This window comes from Dipodomys ordii, unplaced genomic scaffold (genome assembly GCF_000151885.1).
Source record: "Dipodomys ordii isolate 6190 unplaced genomic scaffold, Dord_2.0 Scaffold141, whole genome shotgun sequence".
In the NCBI taxonomy this organism is placed as follows: Eukaryota; Metazoa; Chordata; class Mammalia; order Rodentia; family Heteromyidae; genus Dipodomys; species Dipodomys ordii.
In genome coordinates, this window is record NW_012267357.1 from 2646761 (window position 1) to 2672481 (window position 25721).

Consider the following 25721-nt stretch of genomic DNA (forward strand, 5'->3'; position numbering starts at 1 on the left):
GCTCTGGGTTTCTCTACAGCTTCTAAAGTCCTATCTGTCCTGGTATGAATGGAGAGTAGGAACTTGGCCCTTAAACAAGAATCCCACAAAGCTCCAGCAAAGCTGCTTGGCTGACTTTTTTTAAGTTCTGAGACTGGAACTTGAACTCAGTACCTGCCACTTTTGCTCATTGGCTAGTGCTCTACCAGCTGAGCCATACCTCCAACCTCTTTGCTGAATTTTTGCCACAAGGTGAGACATGGTCAGGCATGGAGGGACTCTCCAACATGCAACAGACCTAACAGGACTTTTTGTCGGACTGCTGGAGAGGGGGCACAGAAAGTAGCTACTATCTGGGGTGGCTCAGAGCCCATAATCAGCTGCCATGAGGCAGTTTGGCCTAGAGAATAGTTTCTAAACCAGTCACGTGATCATCTTCAATGTGGCTTCCAGCTGTCTCTGAGACAGTCCAGGTTTGTTATGCACACAAGCACCACATGCTGAGTTTGCTTGGAACTGCGGAGTTGGGAGCCTCAAGCATACAAGAGTAGGGTCAGAATGGTGGGACCCAGGCCAGGGAGATTCATGAGCTAGGGCCAAGAAGACATTGCTCAACCCTGCTTGCTACAGCTGGCCTCATCTTAGGACACCTGCTGGACTGTTGATATTCACTTCCTCAAGGCCTCAGGCTGCTTCTTTGCGTCTACACACGGCCCTGCTACTGTTCCTGTCCTGAGGTGGACTAGTAGCTGCAAACTGGACTGGCTGTATTCTCTAGTTGCTAAGATGGCAGGTTCGTAGGGCCTGGGCAGTGTAAAGAGTGCTCTAGATGTACACAGAATGTCCTGAAGGGGACATCAGAACCTCTGATCTCACTTCACCAGCAAAAGTCCCCAAGCTTCTTTTTCTAGAGAAGACAGAACAGTTTTAATGGTCTCAGGGGCTCAGAAACAACCATGATGCCGTGTCTGCATCAAGCTGGAGTCAGAGCGAGGGAGGATGGGAGTTATACAAAATAGGCAGCCAGGGCTGACATCTTGTCCTTTGGTCGCCTCGGGTTGGGCTTCCCTGGGGGGCGTCGGCCCCTGGCCCGCCCTCTGCCCTGCCTCCTCCCAGGCCCACCCCGGTGCATGGGGTGGCAGGAGGCTGCATGCTTCAGCTCCACCAGTTCCTGGAAGATGGGGTCACAGAAGACACAGCCTGTGTGTTGTGTCTCATCTCCGGGGAGGGGGGATTTGGCTTTGTTGAAGTCCACGTCCAGCAGGGCAGCCTCACAGGTGTTGCAGGTCTCAGCAGACACTCGCACACGGTGGGCGTTCTCAAAGCAGTGTGCCACCACGTTGCATTTGTTGCAAGCTACTTTCCACTTGGGGCCGGAGGTGGGATCCAGCACCAAGACCCCACTCTCGCACTCCACGCACTGACCGATGCCCAGCATGCTCAGCGAGTGTTGGCAGGTGGGGTGTGTACACTCATTGCAGCCCATGCCTGAGGGAGAAGGGAATCGTGCAATGCTCAACTGCCTCTCCTTGCCCTCCCCACAGATCCCAGATCCCCCCTCAGCCTTTTGTCAGCGTCTCAAACTCTGGATCCCTGTCCCAGTATCTTGTGCTCTTCTTGGCTTTGCTCCTGGAGTTTCTTTGCTTATATTGGCTCTGTGATCCTAAGTCCCCAACTCCCATCACCCCGTTCTCTACTTATCAAGTCTCCTTGATCTTCAAGGGGCCCCAGGCTAATGCCTTTTTAGCAGATTCTAGCCAGGTCTATCCTATTCTCTCTGTAGCTAATTACTGCCCTCATGTCACTGGACTGCATGCTCTGGAAGCTTCTGGAGCGCAGGGACAGGCCCTCAATTACCCAGGCAGACTGGATGAAGACCGAGATCTCAAGGGTCCCCTCCAGATCTCTGGTAAAGTGGGCAAATGCTTCACTGTTGCTGGTCCCTAATCTGTGGTAGGAGATGGTTACCCCTGAGAGTTTGCAGTGTGCTGCCCGTGCTGGGTCCAGGGTGCCCTGGACACAATGCAAGGACAGATAGGGCTGAGGCTGGCCTGCTTGCTGAGTGGCCCAACCTGTTGCTGCCTCTCACTCATCCCAATTAATGAGGGGCTACAGCTTCCTCCAGGCCTAGATCCTGAGGAAGCAGCTGTCTAGAGTTTCCTGCCCAATTAGGACACAGGCAGAATCAGTCAGGCTGGCAGCATCACACACATTCCCTGGGTTTCTGTCAGGGAAGACTTAGAAAGAGCCATGGTGAGGGATCCTCAGACTCTGACTTGGTGTGACACTGGAGCTGAACACAGAGGGCAGATCTCTCACCAGGGGTGAGGGTTGGCCATGCTGGGGGAGATGACAGCAGGACCAGGTACCATACTCACCTTTCTTCATGTCTCGGAAGGGTGGGTGGTTGTAGCAGTAGGGGCACAGTGGGTAACTCTTGCCCCGGGAGCCAGAGGACCACAGGACCAGCTCAAAGTCATCTAATGGGCACCGCAACTCCTTGTAGAGCTTGATGGTACCATTCTGGGGGAGGGTGTAGGTCTCATCGCAGTGGGAGCAGTGCAGGCGGCTGGGCTTGGCCTATGATGGCAGCAGGAGCGACACAAGGGTTGCTGGGGCCCTGTTCTACCTTCCTTCCCCTCACATCACAGACTATCTAATCTGTGTCAGAACATGGACTGCACTAACAGGCAAGGATCTCTCAACTTTCCACTTGAACCTCTGGACAATCTGCTCTATACATTATGACAGGAAGACCAGAAGCCCTGGAAGAAATGTGGTGGTAGAAAGAAATGGACAGTGTGTGTCTGTGTGGCTTAATGGCTTATGTGTGCTCTGGGTCATGGACACACTGTGGGAGATTGTTGGTTGATGATTTAAGCCTTTTGATCATTCTGTTATTATGGGTGACTTAACAAAGCAGAGGCTTAGGAGGTGACAGGACTTCCTGAGTCAATGCACAAGAGCACTGTGGCCATGAGGGGTGGTCCCAGCGCATTGCCTCCTTACCTGGATGTACTTCATGAACCGATGGCACTTCCCACAGCGTGAGAGGGGCTTGCCTGTGGCTGCCAGGGGTGAGAAAGATACCTCCATCAACTCGTCCATTCCTGCAAGCAAGCAGATTATAAGGGAGTCCTATCTCCCCTGCTCTGGCAGCCTACCTTTCACAGGAGGCTAAGGGGAAATTGTGGGCTAGAAGTGAGAGGCCACCACACACAGTCAGGACTGAGAATCTGAGTGGTGGGAGCAGGAGAGCTCAGCACCACTTGTCAGGTATAAAGTGTGCTGCTGGTGCTGTGTGTGGAGTTGACTCAATGGTAACTGGACAGCTGGCATCATTGTCCGGGCTTGTGGAGGCCTAGAATCCAGATCTGGGAGGGAGCCTTGTCTGGATTCCCTGAGGGACCAGCCTCTGGTGAGGGGTGGAGAAGAGGCAGAATTACCAGCAATGGAGTCTACAAAGTAGTGGAACTTCCTCTTGAAGATGTCCAGAGTGTGGCCCAGGACTTGGCGGTAGTCAGCCTTGCCCTGGGCAATCAGGTTCAGCTGCTTCTCCACTGCACTGCGGATGGTGGGGAGCACCAGTTCTGCGTCTATGAGCAGGCAGATATCACAGTGAGTGCTGGAACCCAGGGTCCAGGCACTGCCATCAGGTGGGGCAAGTGCTGCTGCCAGCTCCCCCTCCAGCTCCTGCTGGTCCTCCTAGTCTCTGCCTAAGTCATCCATCCACAGATATGGATGGCAGGTTTCTACTGCTCCTAGGCCTTTCCTAGGAGCAGAAAATCTTATGGAGAGGTGCCAGAGACATCTTTGTCTAGGATCATGTCACAGATGTAGTCATATTCTTGGGCCAGATTTGTTGGGTGCTTCTCAATCTCCCAGGTCCAGGAGCACCTCCTAGAGACAGAGCTGATGGGCAGCTTAGTGAGGGCTGCAGGCTCAGCAGAGGACTGGCCTACAGGAAGGAGTCTCTTGTCTTTCCCTTTTGGACCTTTTATTCACCATCATGTTTATCACACATTATCTCAAGTCCCTGATCTGGGCTCCTGGGCAGTACTCCACAGTGGGAGTCAGGGCTGGGGCTCACTGTCAGTTCAGGGAGGAGTTAGCCCAGCTGCTGCCTAGGGAGGAGCTGGCGTGTTCCTGCAGCATCTTGGATGTGTGACTGAGGGACTCACCAATCTTATAGTAGCCATGCACCAGGACGATGCCAAGGTTGGTGGGCTTGAGCCGGCGGCCACTCTCCACGGTGACATAGTTGCGCTGGCAGATATTGTTGATGTGCACAGGGATACTAGCATCCGTCCCTGGAACACACAGCAATGCCCTAAGTATTCCTGAGTTAGCCTGAACACAATCCACTGGACTGTGCACTTACACCTCATCTCTGCTGGTCACAGGGTCCGTACTTCTCAAGCATCTCCCAATGATTCATAGGAGGGAGACCTGGGTGTCTCTGGTTCTGAGCTGGGTGAAACACCTTGCACATACTGCCTTATGAACTCAGGAATCATTATTATGGGATGTTTATTCTACCCTGACAGCTATGGACAGAGGCTCAGAGGGGTCAATGAACTCTGCCAAGGTCACACAGCTTTTTCTGCAACTATTCAATGTGCCCTTTTTGGCCTTTACCACTTAGAACTAGTGCTCACCCCTCTTAAGAGCAGGGCATACCCCCTCCAAAGGAACTCACAAGCATACTGCTGTACCAGGCTGGCTTCCCCCATTTCCTCTCTTTTGCTAGGTCCCTTCATGATCCCCAAAGCAGACCGCAACTTCCAGGGATGCAATTCCTACTGCCTTGAAGACTATTCTTTGCAGAGAAGGTAATGATGGAAAGGTTGAGCTGCATTTGTTAGTCAGAAAGGCAGAAAGGGAACTCACACTGGCTGCATACTTGCCAGTGCTGGGGGGACATGCATCTTCTTAAGGTAACGCTTTGAGCCTTCCACAGGTGAAAAAATTGGCATCTGAAGGCTAAGAAGCCTGCTGATGTCCCACAGTCCACAAAGGCTGGAGCTGCATGTGGCACTATGAGCATGTGGGGCCCTGAGTGCCCAATGTGTTTTCATCACAGCCGTGGGTAGTGGCTGTTATCAGGCTTTTTCTCTGTAGCCCTGAGGGCCTTAGTCAAAAGAGCCATCTTTACCCACTTTCCTATTTAGAAAGTCCAAGACCCCTTCACCGTCACCAACTGTAGCTTGTTTTGTCTAGACTGCAGTCTTGTGTATGGCTGCCAAAAGACATGATATAGGGAAGGATTTGTAAGAAAGAACAGGCCTGTTCTGTTATCAGGAAGGAGTGGATACTGGGGGGAGCAGCACCCACACACCACAGCAGGCTGAGGATTGCTCGGTCAGTGTATAGCACATTGCCCCAAGTGGAAAGAAGCAGGCTCACAGCCTTTTCCAGAGCACATCCAAATGCTATGAGGACGGAGGAGGCTGCTGGTAAAACCTGTGACTCATGGGGTACCAGGGAAATCCTTAAACTCTGTGGGTGCTAGGCAGCATGTACTGGTCCCACAGTACATATACTTTTGGCCTTAGCACGAGAGCCAGGATGCAAAAGGAAGGCCTTGTATATGGCTTTTCACAGCAGGCCTGTCTGGAACTGGGGGCCTGGGTCTGGGGTGTAGGCTGGTAACCCACCGATGCCATGCTTCTCCATGAGTGTGATGAGTTCAGCCTCGGTCAGGTAGTCAGGTGGGCTTGTCTGCTTTTCCAGCATCTTCACCTCTGCCACAGAGAAGGTATCTCCTCGCTGGCAGGTGGGCAGGCTCTCCTCCAGTGGCACACTCTGCCAGGGCATGATCTCTGTGAACCCTAAGGAGACAGCATCACCACTCAGCTTCCCTGGGCCTACTAACCTCAGAATGGATGTGTGCCCATGGATGAGAAAAGGAAGCTCTCTAGGAAAGGCAGCTTTACCTGGGGAGATGACAGTCTTCCCTGAGCAAGTAAAGAGTTCAGGCCCGACTCTGAAGGAGATGGTGCTCTGAAGATACCTGCAGTCGTGGCTGACTGTGGCGATGAAGTGCCTGGTGATGTACTCGTACAGCCTCCATGCATCACCCCCTGTAGAAGACCCACAGCCAATCACCTTGGCTGGTCAGACCTCCAATACCCTCCCTCCAGAAACAGGGTCTTGGTACAGATACCAGAGAGAAGAAAAATGCATAGCAGGAGCTGGGCACTGGTGGCTCATGCCTGTAATCCTAGCATCCTAGATGGCTGAGATCTGAGGATCGAGGTTCAAAGCCAGCGTGGGCAGGAAAAGTCTGTGAGACTCTTATCGCCAATAAACCACTCAGAAAACTGGAAGTGGCGCTGTGGCTCAAGTGACAGAGTGCTTGCCTTGAGCTGAAGAGCTGAGGGACAGCGCCCAAGCTCAGAGTTCAAGCCCCATGACTGAAAAAAAAAAAAAAAGCACAGTAGGGAAACCTGCCTCATGACTGGGTAGTCCCTTCACAGCTACAGCTCTCACCTCCTTCATCTTTTTCCAGTGGGGCTGCCCTGTCAGACCCAGCCTGTCCTTGCCCCCTCTAGTGACATGCTGCCCATCCTTCACACTCAGGCACAGAGGCTCCACTTGTACTGCTTTCCCTTTCCTGCCCAACCTTCTGGCCCACAGGTCATTAGTATGGCCTTGCACTGGTGGAAGGCAGGTATAGCCCCAACACTAAGCCCTGTCCTTCTGTACCTCATGCCCTTTCCCAGGATGTTGGCACACTGGCCCTTCCCTGACTAGCTATCAGTGCTTCACCATTAGATCTGTGGTGTGGAAGCAAAACTTTCAGGTAAATGTCTCATTTACTCTTGTATGCAGAAGCTAGATCTAAAATACATGGGGACATGATAAATTATATAGGACTCTAGCCATTTACACACAGTGAGACCAAAGGAGGATATTCTTAGGGGAGGAACAAAGGCGCAATGCCTATGTGCCTTTGATCATATAAAATCATATTTATCAAAATGTGCCAGGAAATAGAAACAAGAGGCTTTTTTTTTCTTTGTTGTTATTTTTGTTTGCTGTTCTTTTTATCTTGTTTATCTGTCTTTGGGAAGATAAGGGAGGGGCAGAAATGAAGGGACAAAAGGGTGAACAAATGTAGCAGTGGTACACACTAGACACTACGTTGAAAATGAACTACACAATTTGAGGGTGGGGATAGGAGGGAAAAAACGAGAAAGAACAAGGGAAGGGGTGTCACTGTCCAAAGAGAAATGTACTCATTACCTGACTTGTGTAACTGTAATCCCTCTGTACAACATAAAATTTTTTAAAAAAGGGCTGGGAATGTTGGCTTAGTGGTAGAGTGCTTGCCTAGCATGAATGAAGTCCTGGGTTCCATTCCTCAGTATCACATAAACAGAAAAAGCCGGAAGTGGTGCTGTGGCTCATGTGGGTAGATTGCTAGCCTGGAGCAAAAGAACCTCAAGGTTCAGTCCCCAGGACTGGCAAAAAAGAAGCAGCAGCAGCAGAAGCAGCAGCAGCAGCAGGAGGAGGAGGAGAATGAGGTGGAGGAAGAGGAGGAGGAGGAGGAGGAGAAAAAGGAGGAGGAGAAGAAGAAAAACCCTCCAAACTACTCACGACAAACAAACAAAAACAACTTAAACTTTCAGGCAAACTTCTCATCAAGCTGGGGACAAATGGGCACAGAAGGGACAACCCCTCACCCCCCTTTGCTTCCCCGCTCAGCCCCCATACTGCTGACAGAACCTGACCCTGTGCAATGAGGCTGCAGGGCTTTGGTCTTCCCATCCTGGGAGTTTGACAAGTGTGAGGTGAGTGTGTGCACAGGAAAAGGGGATATGGAATACCTAATTCAGCTTCTGTGGCAGACCTCATAGGGGTTATGGGGGGGTGGTCACCAGCATCATGGCCTTTCCGAGGGCGGTTGATACCTTCTGCTAACAACTGCTTTACCTGAGGAAGAGAGGGCAGAGCTGAGTCTGGACTTGGCCACTTCCCAGCAGTCCTGGGTGGCCAAAGTGCTTGAATCTGTCCCAAGCCTCCCGTAGCTATAGGTTTGTGCAGGGGCAGGGTGCATTTCACTCACTGTGTCTGCCCAGTAGGGATGGTTGGCCTGTTGGCGCAGAGAGCCCTTCAGGTCAAAGTTCTCAGGGTAGTGGGTGGTCTCTGTCCGTGGATAGCTGATGTAACCCTGGGTGTACAACCGCTCAGCCGTTTGCATGGCATGCTGGGGTCCCATGCCTGTGAAAAGCAGGGCTCAGCTGGCTTGGAATGTGGTGATGGTCAGGTGCCTGCCCTCAACCCTGGGCACTCTTGCTGCCCACCCCACAAGGTAGCCAGATGTCCATGCCAGGAAGCCTGTCAAAAGGCTTAAGTTCTAAACCTATGAGGGTTTCCTCCATAGCACCACCCTCAAAGTGCTCATGGTAGAGAGGAAGCTATGGCATTGGAATACTGTTCCCCAGGCCTTGGGGTTGTTAAGCCCATTAGGATGATGACAAAGTGATCAGTCCGTCTTCATGGATCTGGGCTGAGGGAGGGTGAGCCCTGCTGCTCCTAACCACAGGAGGCTAGTGACCCCTTGGATGGAGTCATTGCCCTGGAAGGACTTTGGAGACATTTCTCTGAGGAGACAGTACTCACGCCTTTCCACAGTGCCTAGAGGCTGCACTCAGCCCAATCTTCTTCTGAGGGAATCAGATTCAGGGAGACAATGCTCACATTGTTTCTAGCTGGCCAAGGCTCTCCCATGCACTAGCTAAAGCTGCTTGGGGACTCTAATATTATATCCCTTTCTGGTAGTGGCCATATCACCACTGCTATTGTTAAGACACACCATTTCATATATAATCACTACAGCAAAGAGATGGGTAATATCATTCCCATTTTCTCAGGGGGAAACCAAGACTCAGGAACAGGAACAAAGTGGCCAGTGAGGAGGACAGTGGATCAGAGTTTATCTCTGCAGCTGGACCTCCAGGGTATAATGCCTTTAGGAAGCTTTCTGTTGGTCCAGTGATTACACGAGGGCCCTGTCTTGAAGTGGCCTCCACATATTTAGTGCTGGCACTGGCTACTGAATATTAGGAAATAGTCTGTTTTCTTTTCCCCCACATAAATTCGAAGACACTATGGAGAGTCTTAAGTAACAATCCTAAGGAATGATTTGTTTGTACTCAAGATCTTAAGAGAGATGAGGCTCAGACTCAAAGCCTCAGACATTACAGCTTGAAAAGTACTCAGCGCCTCTGAGAGTGTTGGCAACACCTGCACTGGGGCTAGTCAGATCTGCAATGGCCTGCAAGACATCTTTGGAGACTTTATAGAATGCCCTACATACCCAGTGCAGAGCTAGCCACACGCAACATCTCCACAGTGTTCAGGGCCAGCGGCCTCTGCTTGGCTTTTTCTTTCCTGCTTGTAGCCTCCACCTGGAAGACAGGACAGACTGAGTGATTCTGTGGTGGAGAGAGGGCATAATAAAGGGAATCAAGATGTGTGAGTAGGGCTGGGAAGGTGGCTCAGTGGTAGAGCGCTTGCCTTGCATGCATGAGGCCCTGGGTTTGATTCCTCAGCACCAAATAAGCAAAAAGAAAAAAGCCGGAAGTGGCACTGTGGCTCAAGTGGTAGAACGCTAGCCTTGAGCTGAAGAGCTGAGGGACAGCGCCAGGCCCAGATTTCAGGCCCCACGACCGAACCCCAAAAAACAAACAAAAACAAAAACAAAAAGATGTGTGAGTAAAGTGTCTAGATGCATTCATTTGGTCTCCCTGCTTCTGAAATATATTCTTCCTAGCAATCTGAAGACTGGACTGAATATTTATTCAGGACCAGGAAAGAAAAAGGAACTAAGATTCTTTTTGAAGGAGAGAAAATCTGGAGGAAAGGAAATGAGTCAGGGAAGCAGCTACAGATGTAAATGCCATTTGTCAACCAGGAATGGAGTATGTGGCTGCTGTTCACTGCTGAGTGCTGACTGGGCAACTGGTATTGCTGTGGCTTCTGATTTTTCAAGAGATGCTGCGAAGTCAGGATTTTTATGGGAAAGCTCACAAATTTTAAGTTGGTAATTATTCCAAAACTTATAGATCTTGGGCTGGTTAAAGAGAAGACATTTGTGGGCTATACTTGCTGGCTATACTTGCTTATCACTTTCTACAGCTCTTGCCTTTGCCAATTGCATGTAGACTGGCCAGAGCAGTACATTTTGCATTCTAGATTGACAAATGGGGGTGCTAATGCTGAGGACAACTGTGTATGTTTGGCAGTGGAGGTCATTTAGGTTGGGATTTGGAGGTGGAGACGGGGGCTCTGTGGAAACAGCATGGAACAGTTTCACAAGAAGTTCCAGAAGCAAAAGGGGCAAAGTGGCACAAGAGGAAGTGTGAAAGCTGACTGGGGCTGGGATCCTTTTCCCTGCTGGCTGTGTGACTTTGAACAGGTTCACCCATGTACACACAGGTCCTTATATACAGTTGTTAGCTTTAATAGGACATCTGTGCAGGGGAGTGCCCAGTGGCTCACACCTGTAATCCTATCTACTCAGGAGGCTGAGATCTGAGGATTGTGGTTTGAAGCCAGTCTGGGCAGGAAAGTTCGTGAGATTCTTGCCTCCAATTAACCACCAAAAAAGTGGAAATGGAGCTGTAGCTTATTTGGCAGAGCACTACCTTGAGCCAAAAAGCTCAAGGACAAGCTCCCAGGCCCCAACTTCAAGCCCCAGGACTGGCACAAAAACAAAACAAAACAAAACAAAAAGGGGTATCTGTGAAACAGACTCTTGCCATACAAGATACTGTCCACAGGGTTTGGTGGAAGAAGCCTGGCAGGGTTATAGGTATAGAGCAGGCATGTAGAACTTTGCAAAAAAGATGCCTGTTTCAGAAAGGGGGAGAAAGTTGTGGCCTGGGGTCCTAGCTATTTCTCCTAGAGGCTTTCAGGGCCACTCCCATCCAAGGCAATTGTGATAGGTGTGAGCAGAGCAGGGTCACCTGGGCTTCCTTCTCCAGTTTTGTCATGTTTAAAAACATCTGAGCAATCTCCCGGTCAAATACTCTCACTCGGTCCCAGTCCAAAAGGAGAGATTTGTCTTTATCGGCGTTAACCTGCAGGAAGGACAGAAGGAAAGCTCACTGACATGCAAGAGAATCTAGGCAGAGGAAACTGGTTTTTATTGCCTAGGACAGTGGTTTCAGGGTTAACATCTCATAGCTATACCTTTGCTACTCAAGCTGACACCCAGTCCTCCCACACCCCTGCAAGCAAACAGGCAGTAGCTTCAGGAGGGTAGCCTGCATTGAGGCTGTATCCTTAAGAAACTTTTGGGTCTCCACCCCTTACTATGTCCCTGCTCATCTCCAGTGCCTGGCTAAGCCAGGTGTTCCCCACTGAGGTCCTCAGTGCTGGGCCAACCATAGCAGTGCAGGTATATTTTAAATCTTATGACATACTTTAGGAGGCTTTAGGTTCTAAAGACTTCCAAGAAATTCAAAAGCTCATAGCCTCCCAGGGATGCCCTCATCCTACTTTACTCATTCTACTTCTCCATTATATATCCAGGCCTGGCTGAGCATGGCTGCTGCCACAAAGGTTGCAGTCCCTTTCCTTAGGAACCAAGATCCTTTTTTTTTTTTTCTTCAGGTGCCAGTACTGGAGCTTGAACTCAGAGCTTGGGTACTGTCCCTTAATTTTCTTTCCAAAAGTCTAGCTCTCTACCACTGGAGCCACATTTCTACTTCCAGCTTTTGGGTGGTTAACTGGAGTCTCACAAACTGTACTGCCCAGACTGGCTTCAAACTTTGATCCTTAGATCTCAGTCTCCTGAGTAACTATGTTAACAGGTTTGAGCCACCTGCACCCAGCTCAAAGTCCCTCTTGTGTAGTTATTCATGTTGTACTGGGTGTTCTCAGCAGAGGCCTGTAGGAGAATGATGGAGGAAGACTCTCAGAATCCACATGCCAGTAAGATAGAAGGGAAAAGAACCTTGGCCTGTAGCACCCAGTAGGTCTCTGGTTTGAAGGACTGGATTTTATCATGTCTCTCCACACAGAATCCCAGGGTAGGAGTCTGACACGGTCCAAAGGAGATGAGAGAGCTGTCTAAATCACCGTATTTCCCCTGGAAATATTTTGTCTGAAACCTAGAGCGAGTGGTGGGGTTGGAGACAAAAAGACAACTGGTCAAGAATTCACTTCAGCCACTATCATTCCATTCCATATGAGTCACACCTGGGGACCGAGCAGTAAGTAGGGAGATGGCCCAAGGAATGGTTCCTGCTTTAGAAATTACAGTTGCAGTCAAAAGGAGAGATGTGTGTGTGTGTGTGTGTGTGTGTGTGTGTGTGTGTGATGGAGAAGTGAGCAGGAGAGCGGCTTTCACATCTTTTACATCCCACCCATGACACACTGTCTTCTCAGTGGTACCTATGAGATCTATGTCCATTAAACATAGGAGTCTCTTCCAGATTTAAAAACATTACTAGGTGTACATCTGGCTTTCAGAGGCCCAGGGGTGATAAAGGAAAGTGTTCTGGCGACAGGAAGGGTATAGGTATGTGGAAGTCACCCAGCACCTGGTGAAAGCACAGCCGATACGGAGGTCCAGCTCCTGGCGGGCATCCACTGAGAGCGCTTCGTTATGGTCCGGTTCACCCAGGCGGGCCATGGCACTGCAGATATCTGTGTCTGTGATGGAGCTAAACTTGGCCCGGAACACTGTCTTCTCACCACTCTGGGTTTTGTTCATGACAGGAAGAATGACATCGAGGACCTGAGAAGAAGGTGGCCTGGCTGAGACTGACCTCAAGGTCTCTGCGTCCTGCTCTACATCTCCATCTTTGAGGCACGGCTCCTTCTAGGATTAAGTGCCATACTTCCTACTCTTGCTAGACTCTCTTCCATCTTACTGCCTTTCTAGAGGCCTTAGTCTCCCCACAAAACCCTTTCCACATGATTCTTTCACCTTTTGGCTATAAATGTCTCCCCATACTCCCTTATTACTACTGTCCTGTCAGAATTTTCTGTTTTCTTCCCCACCCAATCAGGAAATGCTACTGCATGGCCTTCCAAACCATCCCACTTCAGGGAATGCTTGGAGGGGTATGTGGAACATTTAACTGACTGGAGGAAAGACAGGAAAGGAACAAAGAGGATGAGGAAGTGGGCAAGGATGGGAAGGCCAAGGGGCAAGGATGGGTAGGCTAGCAGAGTCCCAACATTGAGGCTCATTAAGAAGACTGTGCAGGGTAAAAGGAATCCCACCAGAGGCTGGCCATGTAGCATCCTTATATGGAAGAGAGTAAGGCTATGAGCTGCCACCATTTTCCAACACAGATGCAAGCAAAGCCCTAGCTGGCATTGAGTCACAACCTGGCTCTTTGGAGAGGGCCAGGAAAGACATGAGGAAGGATGTTGAAATGGGGTTTGCTGAGAGTGCTGCATGGAATGCAGGATTCTTTTTTTTTTTTTTTTGTGATGGTGGGCTTCAACTCAGGGGCTGGGCTTTTTTTTGCTCAGAGCTAGTAGTCTACCCCACAGTGCTACTTCTGGTTTTCTGGGTGTTAACTAGAGATAAGAGTCTCATCGACTTTCCTGCCTGGGCTGGTTTTGAACTGAGATCCTCAGATCTCAGCCTCCTGTGAGGCTAGGATTACAGGCATAGCCACCAGTGCCCAGTTAGGATTCTGAGTTTTTGTGACCTACTTGAGGTGGGTCAGGCCCAGGAGGCAGCTGAGGTACAGGGACATGGAGCTGTCCTGGTAGGAACCACACCCTGAGAGGTCCCAGTGAAGCCAGCAGCTACAAATAACAGCATGAGTTTGCCAGGGGCAAGGTCAGCACAAGGGGGCATTTGCCTACCTTCAGGGAGGGCTCTTGGGACAAGATGGGAGAGGTGGAGGGTGTTCTAAGTGGAGATAATATGTGATGGCAGGAGATGAGAAAAATAAAGACGGTCAAGCACATCAGCTGAAAGGCTGAAAGGAACTAGTTAGGCCCAGGATACTGAAAATTAACACAGTCCATCTGAAACTCAAATCCACCCAGAAAATTCTGCCACCTGGTGCTCACTCATACCATGTGTCTCCATTAAAAAGAAGCACAATCACCCTTTGTAGAGCCTATGTATTTAAAACTATAGAACTTCTAAAATAAAGGGTGTGAGGATTGGCATTTTTAAGGCACTAAATTCCAACTTTAGCAGCAGAAATGGTGTGATAGTGAGGGGCAGGGAGGGTGGCAGAAAGACCAAAAGCAAACCCAAGTGGGCTCTTAGCTCACCTCAAAGCAAATGTTCTCCCCTTCTTTGTCACAGTCCAGCCACAGCACGATGTAGTCACAGCCTCTGCCTTCTACCTGCCATGCAACACACATTAATATCCACGTGCCAGAGGTCCAGCCCTGAAATTCCTCAGGAGTAGAAAGCAGGTCCCGGAGGTTTGAGCTTCCTACAGAAGGACTGATGCCAGAGCTGAGCAAGGAGTTTGTTACATGAAGACTGGCTTGGCCATTCTGAAAAGAATCTGGTTCAGAAAGGCTGGTTTCATTGGATCAAAAAAAATTAAACTTGCAATATGATTTTTTTTTGTTATTTGTTTCGGCGTTTATTCCATGGTCACAGAACAGGGCATGCACATGCCATGTTCTACAATTTTCAGAGAGCAATAAAAGACTGAAGAGGATTTACTGAAGTTTTTCTTTCTAGGTATTCTACCACTTGAGCCAGTGTCTCCCCTTCCCCCACAAACCTTTAATTTTTACTTTTTTTTTTGGACAATGTCTTGCATTTTTGTCCGGGCCAACTTGGACCACAGTCCTCCTACCAATGCCTTCATGTAAGTGGGATAACAGAACTATATCACCAATGCCTGGCTTGTTGGTTGAAATGAAATCTCATAAACTTTTTTCCCTTGCTGGCTTTTAGCCACAATCTTCCTGATCTCCACCACCTGGGTTGCTGCACACATAGGTATGAACCATTATGCCTGGCTTCCTTTTCCTGGAATATGCTTTTTATTTATTTATTTTTGGGTGCTGGTCTTAGGGCTTGAACTCAGGTCCTGCCCTTGAGCTTTTGTGCTCAAGGCTAGCACTTTACCACAGCTCCATTTCTGGCTTCTGGTGGCTAACTGGAGATAAGAGTCTCATGAACTTTCTGGCCCTGGTTGGCTTTGGACAATGATTCTCAGATTTCAGCCTTCTGAGTGGTTAGGATTACAGGTGTGAGCCACTGATGCCCAGCCCACAATGTGTTCTTAATGCTAAAAGCTAAACAATAAGAGAGCTGAAATAAATAACCCTAAATGTCAAAGTGGTTGTCTTTTTTTTTTTGTCAGTCATGGGGCTTGAACTCTGGGCCTGGGCGCTGTCCCTCAGCTCTTCAGCTCAAGGCGAGCTCTCTACCACTTGAGCTACAGCGCCACTTCCAAAGTGGTTGTCTTGCATCATGGAGTTTGAATATTTTTTTCCTCTCTTATCCTTAACTCTATTTTCCAATTTTTATAATACATATGCACTGATTTTAACACTGAGAAAAAAAACCCCCTCAACCACAGTGTTATAAATATAGAATGTGTGCTCTTAGGGACTGAGTGACAAGGGTGGCAAGGATATGGGTGTGGGTGTGTGTCCTAGGCCTGAAAATGTCTGCTGGGACAGCAGGAAGTGCTCTAAAAGGTGAAATGAGGGCTTCTGTCTGAGATGAGGTTGAGGGCTCAAATCAAAGTGGGCAAAGACAGCAGTGGCCACTTGCAGGAAGCGAGCCAGGGGAGGGACTTCCTGCCCCTCACATACCTGCAGGAACTTCACCATGTTCAACTTGGGGTTGGCTTCCTTCTTCTCTGTGGGGGCTTGGCTGAACAGCTCTGCGGGGTCCACCTTGTCCCACTTATTGTACTTTCCTGCCAATCACAGCCACAGTGACAAGAGTCTCACTTAACAGCTTATAAAGGCTTGGCTTCCAGAAAGACAGTGATCTTGGATCTCACAAGAGAGGACAAAGAGGCTTGGAAAACAATTGACCCGGGGTCACCCAACAGTTAGGGGGAGAGCTGGAATATGGGGTTTTGTTAGGGTGGCCTCTACCCACCTGTCCTTCCTTCCTTTGGGCCGCTAAGCTGATGCTAAAGTTCCAGCTACCCACAGGAACCAAGCAAATTCTTAGCAGGGTTTCCATTCTTTGCCTTGTTTTTGAAGTTTTTCCAGAAGCACTGTTTCTGAAAAGATGGCTTTGCAAAGGCCCCGAACCATACCACTCATGCTATCACCTCTTCTATCCTTGACTACTATAACCCTTTGCCTTCACCCAGCACTCCATGGGGCAGAGAATAGATTCCTGGTTGTTTCCCGGAGAGGGTCGGTCTCTCTAGGCTTCCCATACAGTACCTCCACCCACTTAAGGCCCAGCTCTGAATGATCTATTCCTTGGCTTTTAGATTATATTTTTTGCAGCCTGGGAGAAGGGGGTCAGAAAGAGCAAAGTTCAAAGCCTGGCTTCCCAGGATACCCCAAGCTTGGGGTCCAAATGCTTGACTGCACAACTCAGTCACTCCTGTTATCACTGTTGTGGTAATAAACAGTAAGAATAACTGCCAAGACTTGTACTAGGCCCTGTGCTAAGTGTTCTACCTTTTTTTGTATTCAGCAGTGCTGGGAAGTGAGTGACATTATTGTTCTGTTTACATATAAGAAATGACAGGTGGCACTGGTGGTTCATGCTTCAAAGCCAGCTCAGGCAGGAAAGTCCATGAGACTTATCTCCAATTAACCACCAGAAAACTGAATTGGTAGAGCTCTAGCCTTGAGCAAAAGAGCCCAGGCCCTGAGTTCAAGTACCATGGCTGACTGGAAAAAAAGAAAAAGAGAAATGACAATTCAGAAGCCCGGTCTCTGCTCTAGTCTCTAGGAAGAAAGTGAGCTGGCAGACTGAGATGCTATAGTGATGATTTATGTTGTCTGAGAGCCTTCCAAGCGATCCTATGCTGGAAGCTCCACACTGGGGTGGAGAGGTAGAGGCTAGAGTCCTTATGTCACTGAAGACGTTGCCCTTGAAAGGGATTAAGATAATTTTTTGTGAGACTAAGTTGTTATAAGACCAGGCCCTATCCCTGAATCTCTTTCTACTCCTCACCTCTATCACATGATCTTCCTCCTTTTTGCAAGTGTCCTGCCACTATCATCTGCCATCACGTCCTTACCAGAGCCTGCACTATGGACTTCAGCCCCTAACTCTGTGAGTTCAATAGTTAGTCTGTCCCAGGTATTTTGTAAAACAAGACTATTCTAGCAGTTGGGCTTTTTCTTTTTTTTAGTCCCAAGACTGGGAATCAAACTTGGTATCTGATGCTTTTGCTCATTGGCTAGAGCTCTACCAACTGAGTCACACCTCCAACCCAGCTGGACTCTTGTCAGGCACAGAGCTCTGCTAGCCCTTTGAAGGAAATGGAGAACAAATAATGATACAAAGATGACGAGGACAGCTACCTAATGGCCAATGGCTAACAGTCAACTCAGCAGGAGCAGTAGTCTTCTCTAGAACACCTGTACAGGTCAGGCTCCTCCTGAGACAGATGCTACCACCTTGTCCACACAGGATGGAAACTGCTGGGAATGGACCCAAGGGTGCTGAGCTCCAGAGCATGCAAGGTTCACCCTGCCACACTTATACTTTCTTTTGGGTCCAGTCGTGGGGCCTGGACGCTGTCCCTCAGCTCTTCAGCTCAAGGCTAGCGCTCTACCGCTTGAGCCACAGCGCTACTTCTGGCTTTTTTTTCTTTTTGCTTATGTGGTGCTGAGGAATCGAACACAGGGCCTCAGGCATGCAAGGCAAGCACTCTACCACTGAGCCACCTTCCCAGCCCCACACTTATACTTTCTATCACACCACAACTATGTGACATTAAGTCATGCTTCACAGTTCTAACACCTCTGAGACTGTTATGTCCCTGGAAGGACGGTGGAACACCTCATCTAGGAATGCCCAGTCCCTGCTTCATCATGGCCACAACTGGGTGGGAACAGAACTATGGAGGGCTCCCCTTGGCAGGGGAGAGGCAGGCAGAGTGGAGTTCTCACCCAGGAAATCCAAGGTCATCACATGACCACAGACAGACGTCATCTTGAAGTGGACAGGCTGGCCAGCGAAGGTGCCCGTGTACTCATGGACTGAGCAAGCTCCATTCAGACCTTTGTGTGAGGACATGCTCCCTAGGGAGGAGAAGTATAGAGATGGCAGCTGTTGGCTGAGCTGCAGATGTTGTGGAGACCCGAGGGCCAGAGTCATTTTTCTACAGAGCAGGCAATAACATTCCTCAGGCTGCTATAGGTCACTAGGTCCTAAGAGATTTGATGTTGCCCAGGGACAAAAGCATCCGTGAACACCAACCATAGTGACTCATGATGTAGAGTTCCAGGCTGCTGGAAGCCAGAGGCAGGCACTTTAGTCTCTTTCTCTGTCTTTTCCACTTCAACTTCTGAATCATTTTATTCAAACTTTTAATATCACCAGAGACCTCCTAACGGTCAACTCCTGGGGTATCTTTTCATTCTGTCCACTGATGGCCTTTACACCAAACTTTTACAGCTTCTAGGGATGAGATGCTTCCTCTCAGACCCCTCTGAACCTTTGGTGGATGCTTTCTCAGATATACTAGGGGCTCTTCCTAGGTCAAGGTGGATGCCTGCCAAACTTCTAGGAATCCAAGATATAAACATTCTTCCTATTTTGATGGAATTCAAAGACAAAGGGTAAACAGCACACTACCAACCAGCCCACTGGCCAGTACAGGGCACAAGGGACAGAGAGTCTCCCTCCTTCTTCAGTGTCTTGCGAGGATTATGGCTAACAGTAGGCTTACTGGCCACTCTTGAAGGACACGAGGTACAGAGGCTGTGCCTGAAGTCAAGTCAAGGGCTCAGCTGGGAATGGTGGGCACCCAGCAATGACAATGTTCATAACATTGACTTGTCAAGACTTAAGACTGAGGTGGGTTCTGGCTGTGTCTAAATCCTTCCAGGCTTAGTTCTGTGGCTTGTGACTAAATGCCCCAAACTGGCTCAGGCCTCTAACCACTGCATCTTTCACCTCACAGTGAACCACATCTTACTAATCCTGACAGGCACAAACTGGCACATATCAGGTGTGGAAGCATCCAGGGTAACTACTACTTAACTGCCTCAGTGGACCCATACTGAGGTAGAATCACTCTTTGGAAAAAGAAATCATCCTAAAAAGGTAAAGACAACTATGCTTTTAGTCCAAAGCAGTAAAGAAGCTTAGTGCTGGTGTGTCTGCCTACCTCGGGAGAGGATCTTGGCGATGGACTGTGCCAGGGATGGCTTTTCTGCCACCATGAGCACCGTCTTCATGGCTGGAGGTTGTTAGGAGTTTTAGTCCTTCACATCCAGATGCAGAAGGGTGACAATGAAGCAGTTCACAAACTATTCTTCTGTGGCCAGTGCTGTCTCCTGAAGCAAAGTACAGTACTGAGAATAGAAATACTTTTAACAAGCCTATTTCACTAACAAGGAAACTTGATTTTTTTGGTACTAGGATGGAACCCAGGATCCTTTATTGTCAGTCTTGGGATTTGAACTCAGGGCCTGGGCACTGTCCCTGAGCTCTTTTGCTCAAGGTTAGCACAATACCACTTTGAACCACAGCTCCACTTCCAATTTTCTGGTGGCTAACTGGTGATAGTCTGTGAGACTTTCCTGTTCTGGCTGGCTTTGAAACACGACCCTCAGATCTCAGCTTCTCGAACAGCTAGAATTACAGGCATGAGCCACCAGCTGGTTTTTATTTTTTAAAATTAATTAAAATTACTACTATTATTCTTTTGTAGGTCATGGGGCTTGATTTCAGGGTCTAGGCGCTATCCCTGAGTTTTTCTGCTCAATGCTAGTACTCTACCACTTTGAGCCACAAGGCCACTTTCATTTTTCTGGTGGTTAATTGAAGATGAGTCTCATAGACTTTCTTGCACAGGCTAGCTTGAACTGTGATCCTCAGAGCCTCCTGAGTAGCTAGGATTATGGGCATAAGCCATCAGTACCTGGCTAAAAAATTATTCTGAAATAGGTGTATAAAATAATTTCAACCCAACATATCAATTTGTTTATGCAAACCCAGGAAAGACATACTCTCAGTTCCAGGAAACTCATTTTAGAAAAATCAAAATAAAACAAAACAAAAAACCTGAGTCAGCCAGGTGCTGATGGTTCACGCTTTCTTTCCTAGCTACTCAAAAGGCTAAGATGTACGGACAGCAGTTTGAAGCCAGACTAGATAGGAAAGTACACAAGACTCTTATTTCCAACTAATCTCCAAAAAAAAAAAAAGGCAGAAGTGGAGGTGTAGTTCAAGTGGTAGAGAACCAGCCTTGAGAGCCTTGAGCAACAAACAAACAAAAAGCCAAGGGACAGTATCTAGGCCCTGAGTTCAAGCCCTAGTACCCACACTAAAACAAGACAAACTAACCAAACAATCTGAGGCAAGAAAAAGAGAATTAGGGAAACTGGTGCATGAACATCTGCCCGGGTTAAAGGAAGTGGAAATTTGGATTCATGTTGTGACGTCTACGACTTCAGGTTAATTCTGTCCCTAAATTTACACTTTGGAAGATCCTGGGGCCAATGGACTTGAACTTACAGGCTAAGTCAGTGTGGATACCTGGCCTTCCCCTTGGGTTGGCTCCTCCATATTGGTGGATTCATTTCTTAGAGGGGAGAAGAACAATCATGGCCTCTCCTGTGTAGAACACAGGCAGATTCTCAGTGTAGACCTGAAGGGTCCTACTGACTTATGACTGGGTCTGGGACACACTAGCTGGCAGCTCCAGCCACCAGTGGAGCTCAGGAGCCTCTTCACATTTGCCTTCCCATTTTTCTTTTTTTTTGGGTCCGGTCCTGGGGCCTGAACTCTGGGCCTGGGCACTGTCCCTCAGCTCTTCAGCTCAAGGCGAGTGCTCTACCACTTGAGCCACAGCGCTACTTCCGGCTTTTTTCTTATGTGGTGCCGAGGAATCGAACCCAGGGCCTCATGCATGCAAGGCAAGTGCTCTACCACTGAGCCACCTTCCCAGCCCCTTGCCTTCCCATCTTTATCACTCAAACATGCTCTAGTCAACTTAGGCACTATAAAACAAATCCATTTGGAGCCTCTATGCTCCTGTGTCCTTGTCTGGAAAATTTTGCCGATGCTGGAGAATAAAGCTTGATAATCCATAGACTCACAGTGAACTGTTTGTTGCAAACATTGTACTACTGAGCTAGACCCCCAGTTCTTGAATTCTTCAATTTATTTTTGTGTTGCTAAGGATGGAACTCAGGGCTTTATTTCCAATTAGCTACATAAGCAAAAACAAACAAAAAGAAAGCTGGAAATAGAGCTGTGACTTAAGTGGCAGAGTGCTAACACTGAACAAAAAGTTCAGGGACAGCACCCAGGCCTTGAGGTGAAGCCCCAGGACTGGCACATTTGAGAGTGTGCGTGCGCGCGAGCGCGCGCACACACACACACATGCACACACACACACACACACACAAAGTTGTTTACTCCTAGATATCCACATACTATCTCCTGTCTCCTGTCCCATATCAATTCAAAAAAGATCAAGGATCTTAATGTAAGATGTGAAACTTTGAGACCACTACAGAAAAGAATAAGGAACAAAAAAAAGATAACCTGGATCATACTGGCATAGGAAATGATTTTCTGACAGAACTCCAATAGCTCAGCAAATAAGAGTAAGGGTGATGAATAGGAATGCATCAAACTAAACAGCTTCTGCCTATCAAAGGAAACAATCACTAGACTAAAGAGACAGCCATCAGGAGAAAAATCTTTGCCAAATATACATCTGGCAAGGGATTAATAATCAAACCATATAGGGAGCTCAAAACACTAAATGCTCTAAGAATCAACAATCCAATTAATAAATGAACTCAACAAATTCACAAAAGGAGTACAAATGGCCAATAAATACATAAAGAGCTGGATGCCAATTGCTCATACTTGTAATGCTAGCTACTCAGGAGGCTGACATCTAAGGATTACGGTTCAGAGCCAGACTGGGCAGGAAAAGTCCATGAGACTTTTTTTAAAAAACTATTTTATTTATTTTTTTTTATTGTGAAAATACCGTATAGAGGGGTTATAATTACATGGGCAAGATAATGAGTACATTTCTTATCAAGCATTGTTGCTTCCTTGTTTCTCCTTCCCATCCCTTCTCATCTCCCAACAAGTCCATGAGACTTTTATCTCCAATTAACTACCAGAAAACTGTAAGTGGCACTGTGGCTCAAAATGGTAGAGTGATAGAGCAGAAAGAGCTCAGTGACAACATCCAGGGCCTCAGTTCAAGCTCCACCAGCACCAAACAAATGGGGGGTGGGGAGAGAAGGTCATGGCATTAAGATTTTATCTCACTCCAGTCAGAATGGGCATCAAGCAAATGACAACAAATGCTGGTGAGGTTGTAGGAGAAAAGGAATCTTTATAAATTGTTGGTGGGAAAGTAAAATAGTGCAACCAGTATGGAAGTCAGTATGAAGGTTTCTCAATAAACTAAAAATAGAACTACCATAAGATAGTGATGCCTTTCTTGGGTATATATCTGAAGGAATGAAAGAATACAATAGAGTACTTGCACACTCATGTTTGCTGCTACTTTTCGCAAGTCAAGCTATAGAAATAGCCTCGATGCTCTACAATGAATGGAACATGAAAATATGCTATCTATACACAATAGAGTATTATTTAGTCATGAATAATGAGATTATGTCATTTGCAGGGAAATGAACAGAATTGGGATCATCATGTTAAATTAGGTTCAGAAGGACAAAGACTGCATACTTTCTCTCATACGTGGATGCTAGACTTAAAAGATAAACATGTAGGTAATTGTGGGATTGTTTGAGAGGATTAGGTGGGGGGGGGGTGGAGAAAAAGAGAATGTTAGAGGGTGAACAATATAGAATACATTGGATGAGTGAAAGCAGATAGTGCAACAAAATTCAGTGAAAGCTGTTGAATAATATGGAGATCGGGAATAGGGAAAATGAGAAGAGCCCAGGAGGTAAATCTGAACTAAGTACGGTATATGCATATGTATAAAACACCAGTGAAACCACTCTGAACAAGTAACACATACTCCTATTGGATGTGCAAACTAGTGGATGGGGAGAAGGCAAAAAGAGAATGAAGGAAAGTGAATGTGGTCAAAATATGTTCTCCTGTGAAATGGAACCATGAAGTTTGGGAAGGGCAGGAGATGAGGGAGTGACAGATCAGGTGTCTGTATAAGATACATTGTATGCCTGATTGGTACACTACTAACTCTCATCATCAAGGCCACAATCAGGTATTCATTCTTTGGGAGACATTATGTAGAGAGATTTATTTTTATTCTTTTTTTTTTTTTGGTGGTCATCAGTCGTGGAGCTGGGCCTGGAGTCAGGCCCTGGGCCTGTCCCTGAACTCTTTTGCTCTACCACTTTAAGCCACAGCTCCACGTCTAGTTTTTGAGTGGTTATTTGGAAATAAGAGTCTAAAGGGGACTTTTCTGACGGGGCTGGCTTCAAACCATGATCCTTGGATCCAGCCTCCTGAGTAGCTAGGATTACAGATGTGATCCACCAGTGCCGGGCCTCATTCAGTGTCTTTTGAACAAGAGGGCTTAGCATAAAGTGAAGGCCTAAAAGGGGATCTGCAGGAACTTTACTAAAAACACTCACAGAATCAGGAAAATAATTTCTCAAGCCCTTTCACTTTACTAAGCATACTATAGCTATAAACACCGTTTTCTTTCATCTACCAGCAGCTCTGTGGGGATGTAAACATTAAAAACCAAGAGTAAAATGAGGTTCAAAACAATTCAGAGCCCTGGACAAAGGAACCCCCCAGGGCTCCCTGGCCAGCAAGCTCAAGTTGGGCTATCCTGTCAGTCCCATTTCCAAAAGCAGGGGGTACGAAAAGGTAGGGAGACAGCCCATCACCTTCCCTTTCATCTTTGCGAGAAGCGACTATCTCTGGGATCTCTCTGCTTTATTTGGAAAAGTTTTTGCCTTCCTCCTTGGAAACGGCATCAAGAGAACCAAGCCGCAGGCCAGGAGGAAGCAAGTAGAACGCACTGGGGTAGCCTGCAGACTTAGAGACTTCATCGACTTTTTCGGGCACAGGCTTCCTCCCGTCATCCGCGCCCTCCCCCCCCCCCATCCTCGAGCCTCAGTTTTCCTACCCTGTGAGCCTGGAGAGCAGACCTCGCTCAAGTGAGAGCGAGGCGGCATGGGAAGGTCCGATGACTAGTTTTGACCGTAGCACGCCTGAGTAAAGCCGCGCTTCCCGCGTCCCGGAGCAGCCCGCGTAAGGCCGCCGCCCGCAGCCCGCCGCCCGCCGCCCGCCGCCCACCGCTCACCCGCAGACGCGGAACGTCCCTCCTTTAAAGCGGCTCGGCTCAGGGAGGCTTTCTGAAACCCCTACTTCCGGATCCGGTCGCTTCTGGAGTCCCGCGGCTATAGTCCTCCGATGTCCTCCGATGTCAATGTCCGCGAGTTCCGCGACTGACGCGTTCCGTGTTCAGGACTGCCGTGGGAACGCGATCTGCCGCAATCTGCCTCGATCTGCCGCGATCTGCCGCGACCTGCCGCGATCTATCACGATCTGCAGGGGTCAGTCCTTCCCGACCTGCCCCCTTTGTAGTTTGTAGTCCGGGGGTGGGGTGGGTGGACAAATCCTCCGATACAAGGAACACAATAATGATCATTGTCATTTTAACAACTATAGAACTGGTATGCAAATGTTATTAATACTCTTTTTACTTTTATATTTGTGCTGTCCTGGGTCTTGAACTCAGGGCCGGGGTACTGTCCCTAACCTTTTTCTTTTCTTTACCACTTGAGCCACAGCTCCACTTCCTGTATTTTGGCTTCAAACCTTGATCCTCAGATCTCAGCCTCCTGAGTAGCTAGGATTACAGATACGTGCCATTTGTGCCCGGCTTGTTATTAATACTTAAAAGAGTTGAAAGCTAGCCGGGCGCTAGTGGCTTACACCTGTAATCCTAGCTACTCAGGAGGCTGAGATCTAAGGATCATGGCTCAAAGACAGCCTTGGCAGGAAAGTCCATGAGACTCTTATCCTCAGTAAACCACTAGAAAACAGATGTGGGGCTGTGGCTCAAGTGGTAGAGCGCTTGCCTCCCTGAGCTCTTCAGCTCAGACCCAGAGTTCAAGCCCCACAACCAACCAAAAAAAAAGGAAAGCTACAGATTGTGCACAGTGAAAAGAATGATGTGTTACATATATCTGGAGGATGAATATACTAATAGCTAAATAAAAACAATACTGACTGGATTAAGGTGGCGTAATTCTGTAAGTTTTGTTAATGCAAAATTCTGTAAATTTTGTTAGTGCTTTTTTTTTAAAGTCAAAGCCATTAATAAGGTTCTTCTCCTTTGATTTAGAACTATGTTAGATTCATGGATATATTCAAGTATATCTGTTATTTTCTAGCTCTTTTTTGAAAAAGAGATTTTGAATAGTTTTAGCGTCACTTCTGGTTTTCTGGTGGTTAATTGGAGATAAAGTTCCTGCCTGGCTTGGCTTTGAACCGTGATCCTCAGATCTCAGCCTCCTGATTAGCTAGGATCACAGGTGTGAACCACCAGCTCCCGGCCCTTCTTTTGATTTCATAGGCTCATAGCTGGAGAAGAGTTTAAATAGGAATATAATCATGCCTTGGGATGAACCCAATCTGATTC

General features: G+C 48.0%; 1 protein-coding gene across 3 annotated transcripts; it reads right to left on the reverse strand.

The window, feature by feature from the left end:
- Nucleotides 1–881: 881 nt before the first annotated feature.
- Top3b (topoisomerase (DNA) III beta) lies at nt 882–24448 on the reverse strand. 3 transcript variants are annotated; one of them, XM_013031598.1, is made up of 18 exons: nt 24378–24448; nt 19257–19425; nt 18034–18165; nt 15754–15860; nt 14242–14316; nt 12537–12733; nt 11948–12104; nt 10956–11069; nt 9305–9395; nt 8051–8205; nt 7812–7917; nt 5916–6062; nt 5637–5810; nt 4161–4289; nt 3426–3575; nt 2989–3089; nt 2358–2559; nt 882–1467 (listed from the first exon to the last, which is right to left on the reverse strand). In XM_013031598.1, the coding sequence occupies exons 2-18, from the start codon at nt 19324–19326 to the stop codon at nt 986–988; spliced, it is 2589 nt and encodes an 862-aa protein (XP_012887052.1). In that variant the 5' UTR covers nt 19327–19425; nt 24378–24448; the 3' UTR covers nt 882–985. The 3 variants fall into 3 exon arrangements, with proteins under 3 accessions (XP_012887052.1, XP_012887053.1, XP_012887054.1); XM_013031599.1 differs by lacking the exon at nt 24378–24448 and adding an exon at nt 24201–24269; XM_013031600.1 differs by lacking the exons at nt 18034–18165; nt 19257–19425; nt 24378–24448 and adding an exon at nt 16049–16093 and having other exon boundaries at nt 888–1467.
- Nucleotides 24449–25721: the final 1273 nt, after the last annotated feature.

Coding starts and splice junctions, on each gene's coding strand:
- Top3b (XM_013031598.1), bottom strand. CDS start 19,326: ATGAAGACGGTGCTCATGGTGGCAGAAAAGCCATCCCTGGCACAGTCC. Junction 18,166..19,256: donor CGCCAAGATCCTCTCCCGAG/GTAGGCAGACAC, acceptor TCTCCTCCCTAG/GGAGCATGTCCTCACACAAA. Junction 12,734..14,241: donor GGGAGAACATTTGCTTTGAG/GTGAGCTAAGAG, acceptor CCTTCTTCTCAG/GTCCTCGATGTCATTCTTCC.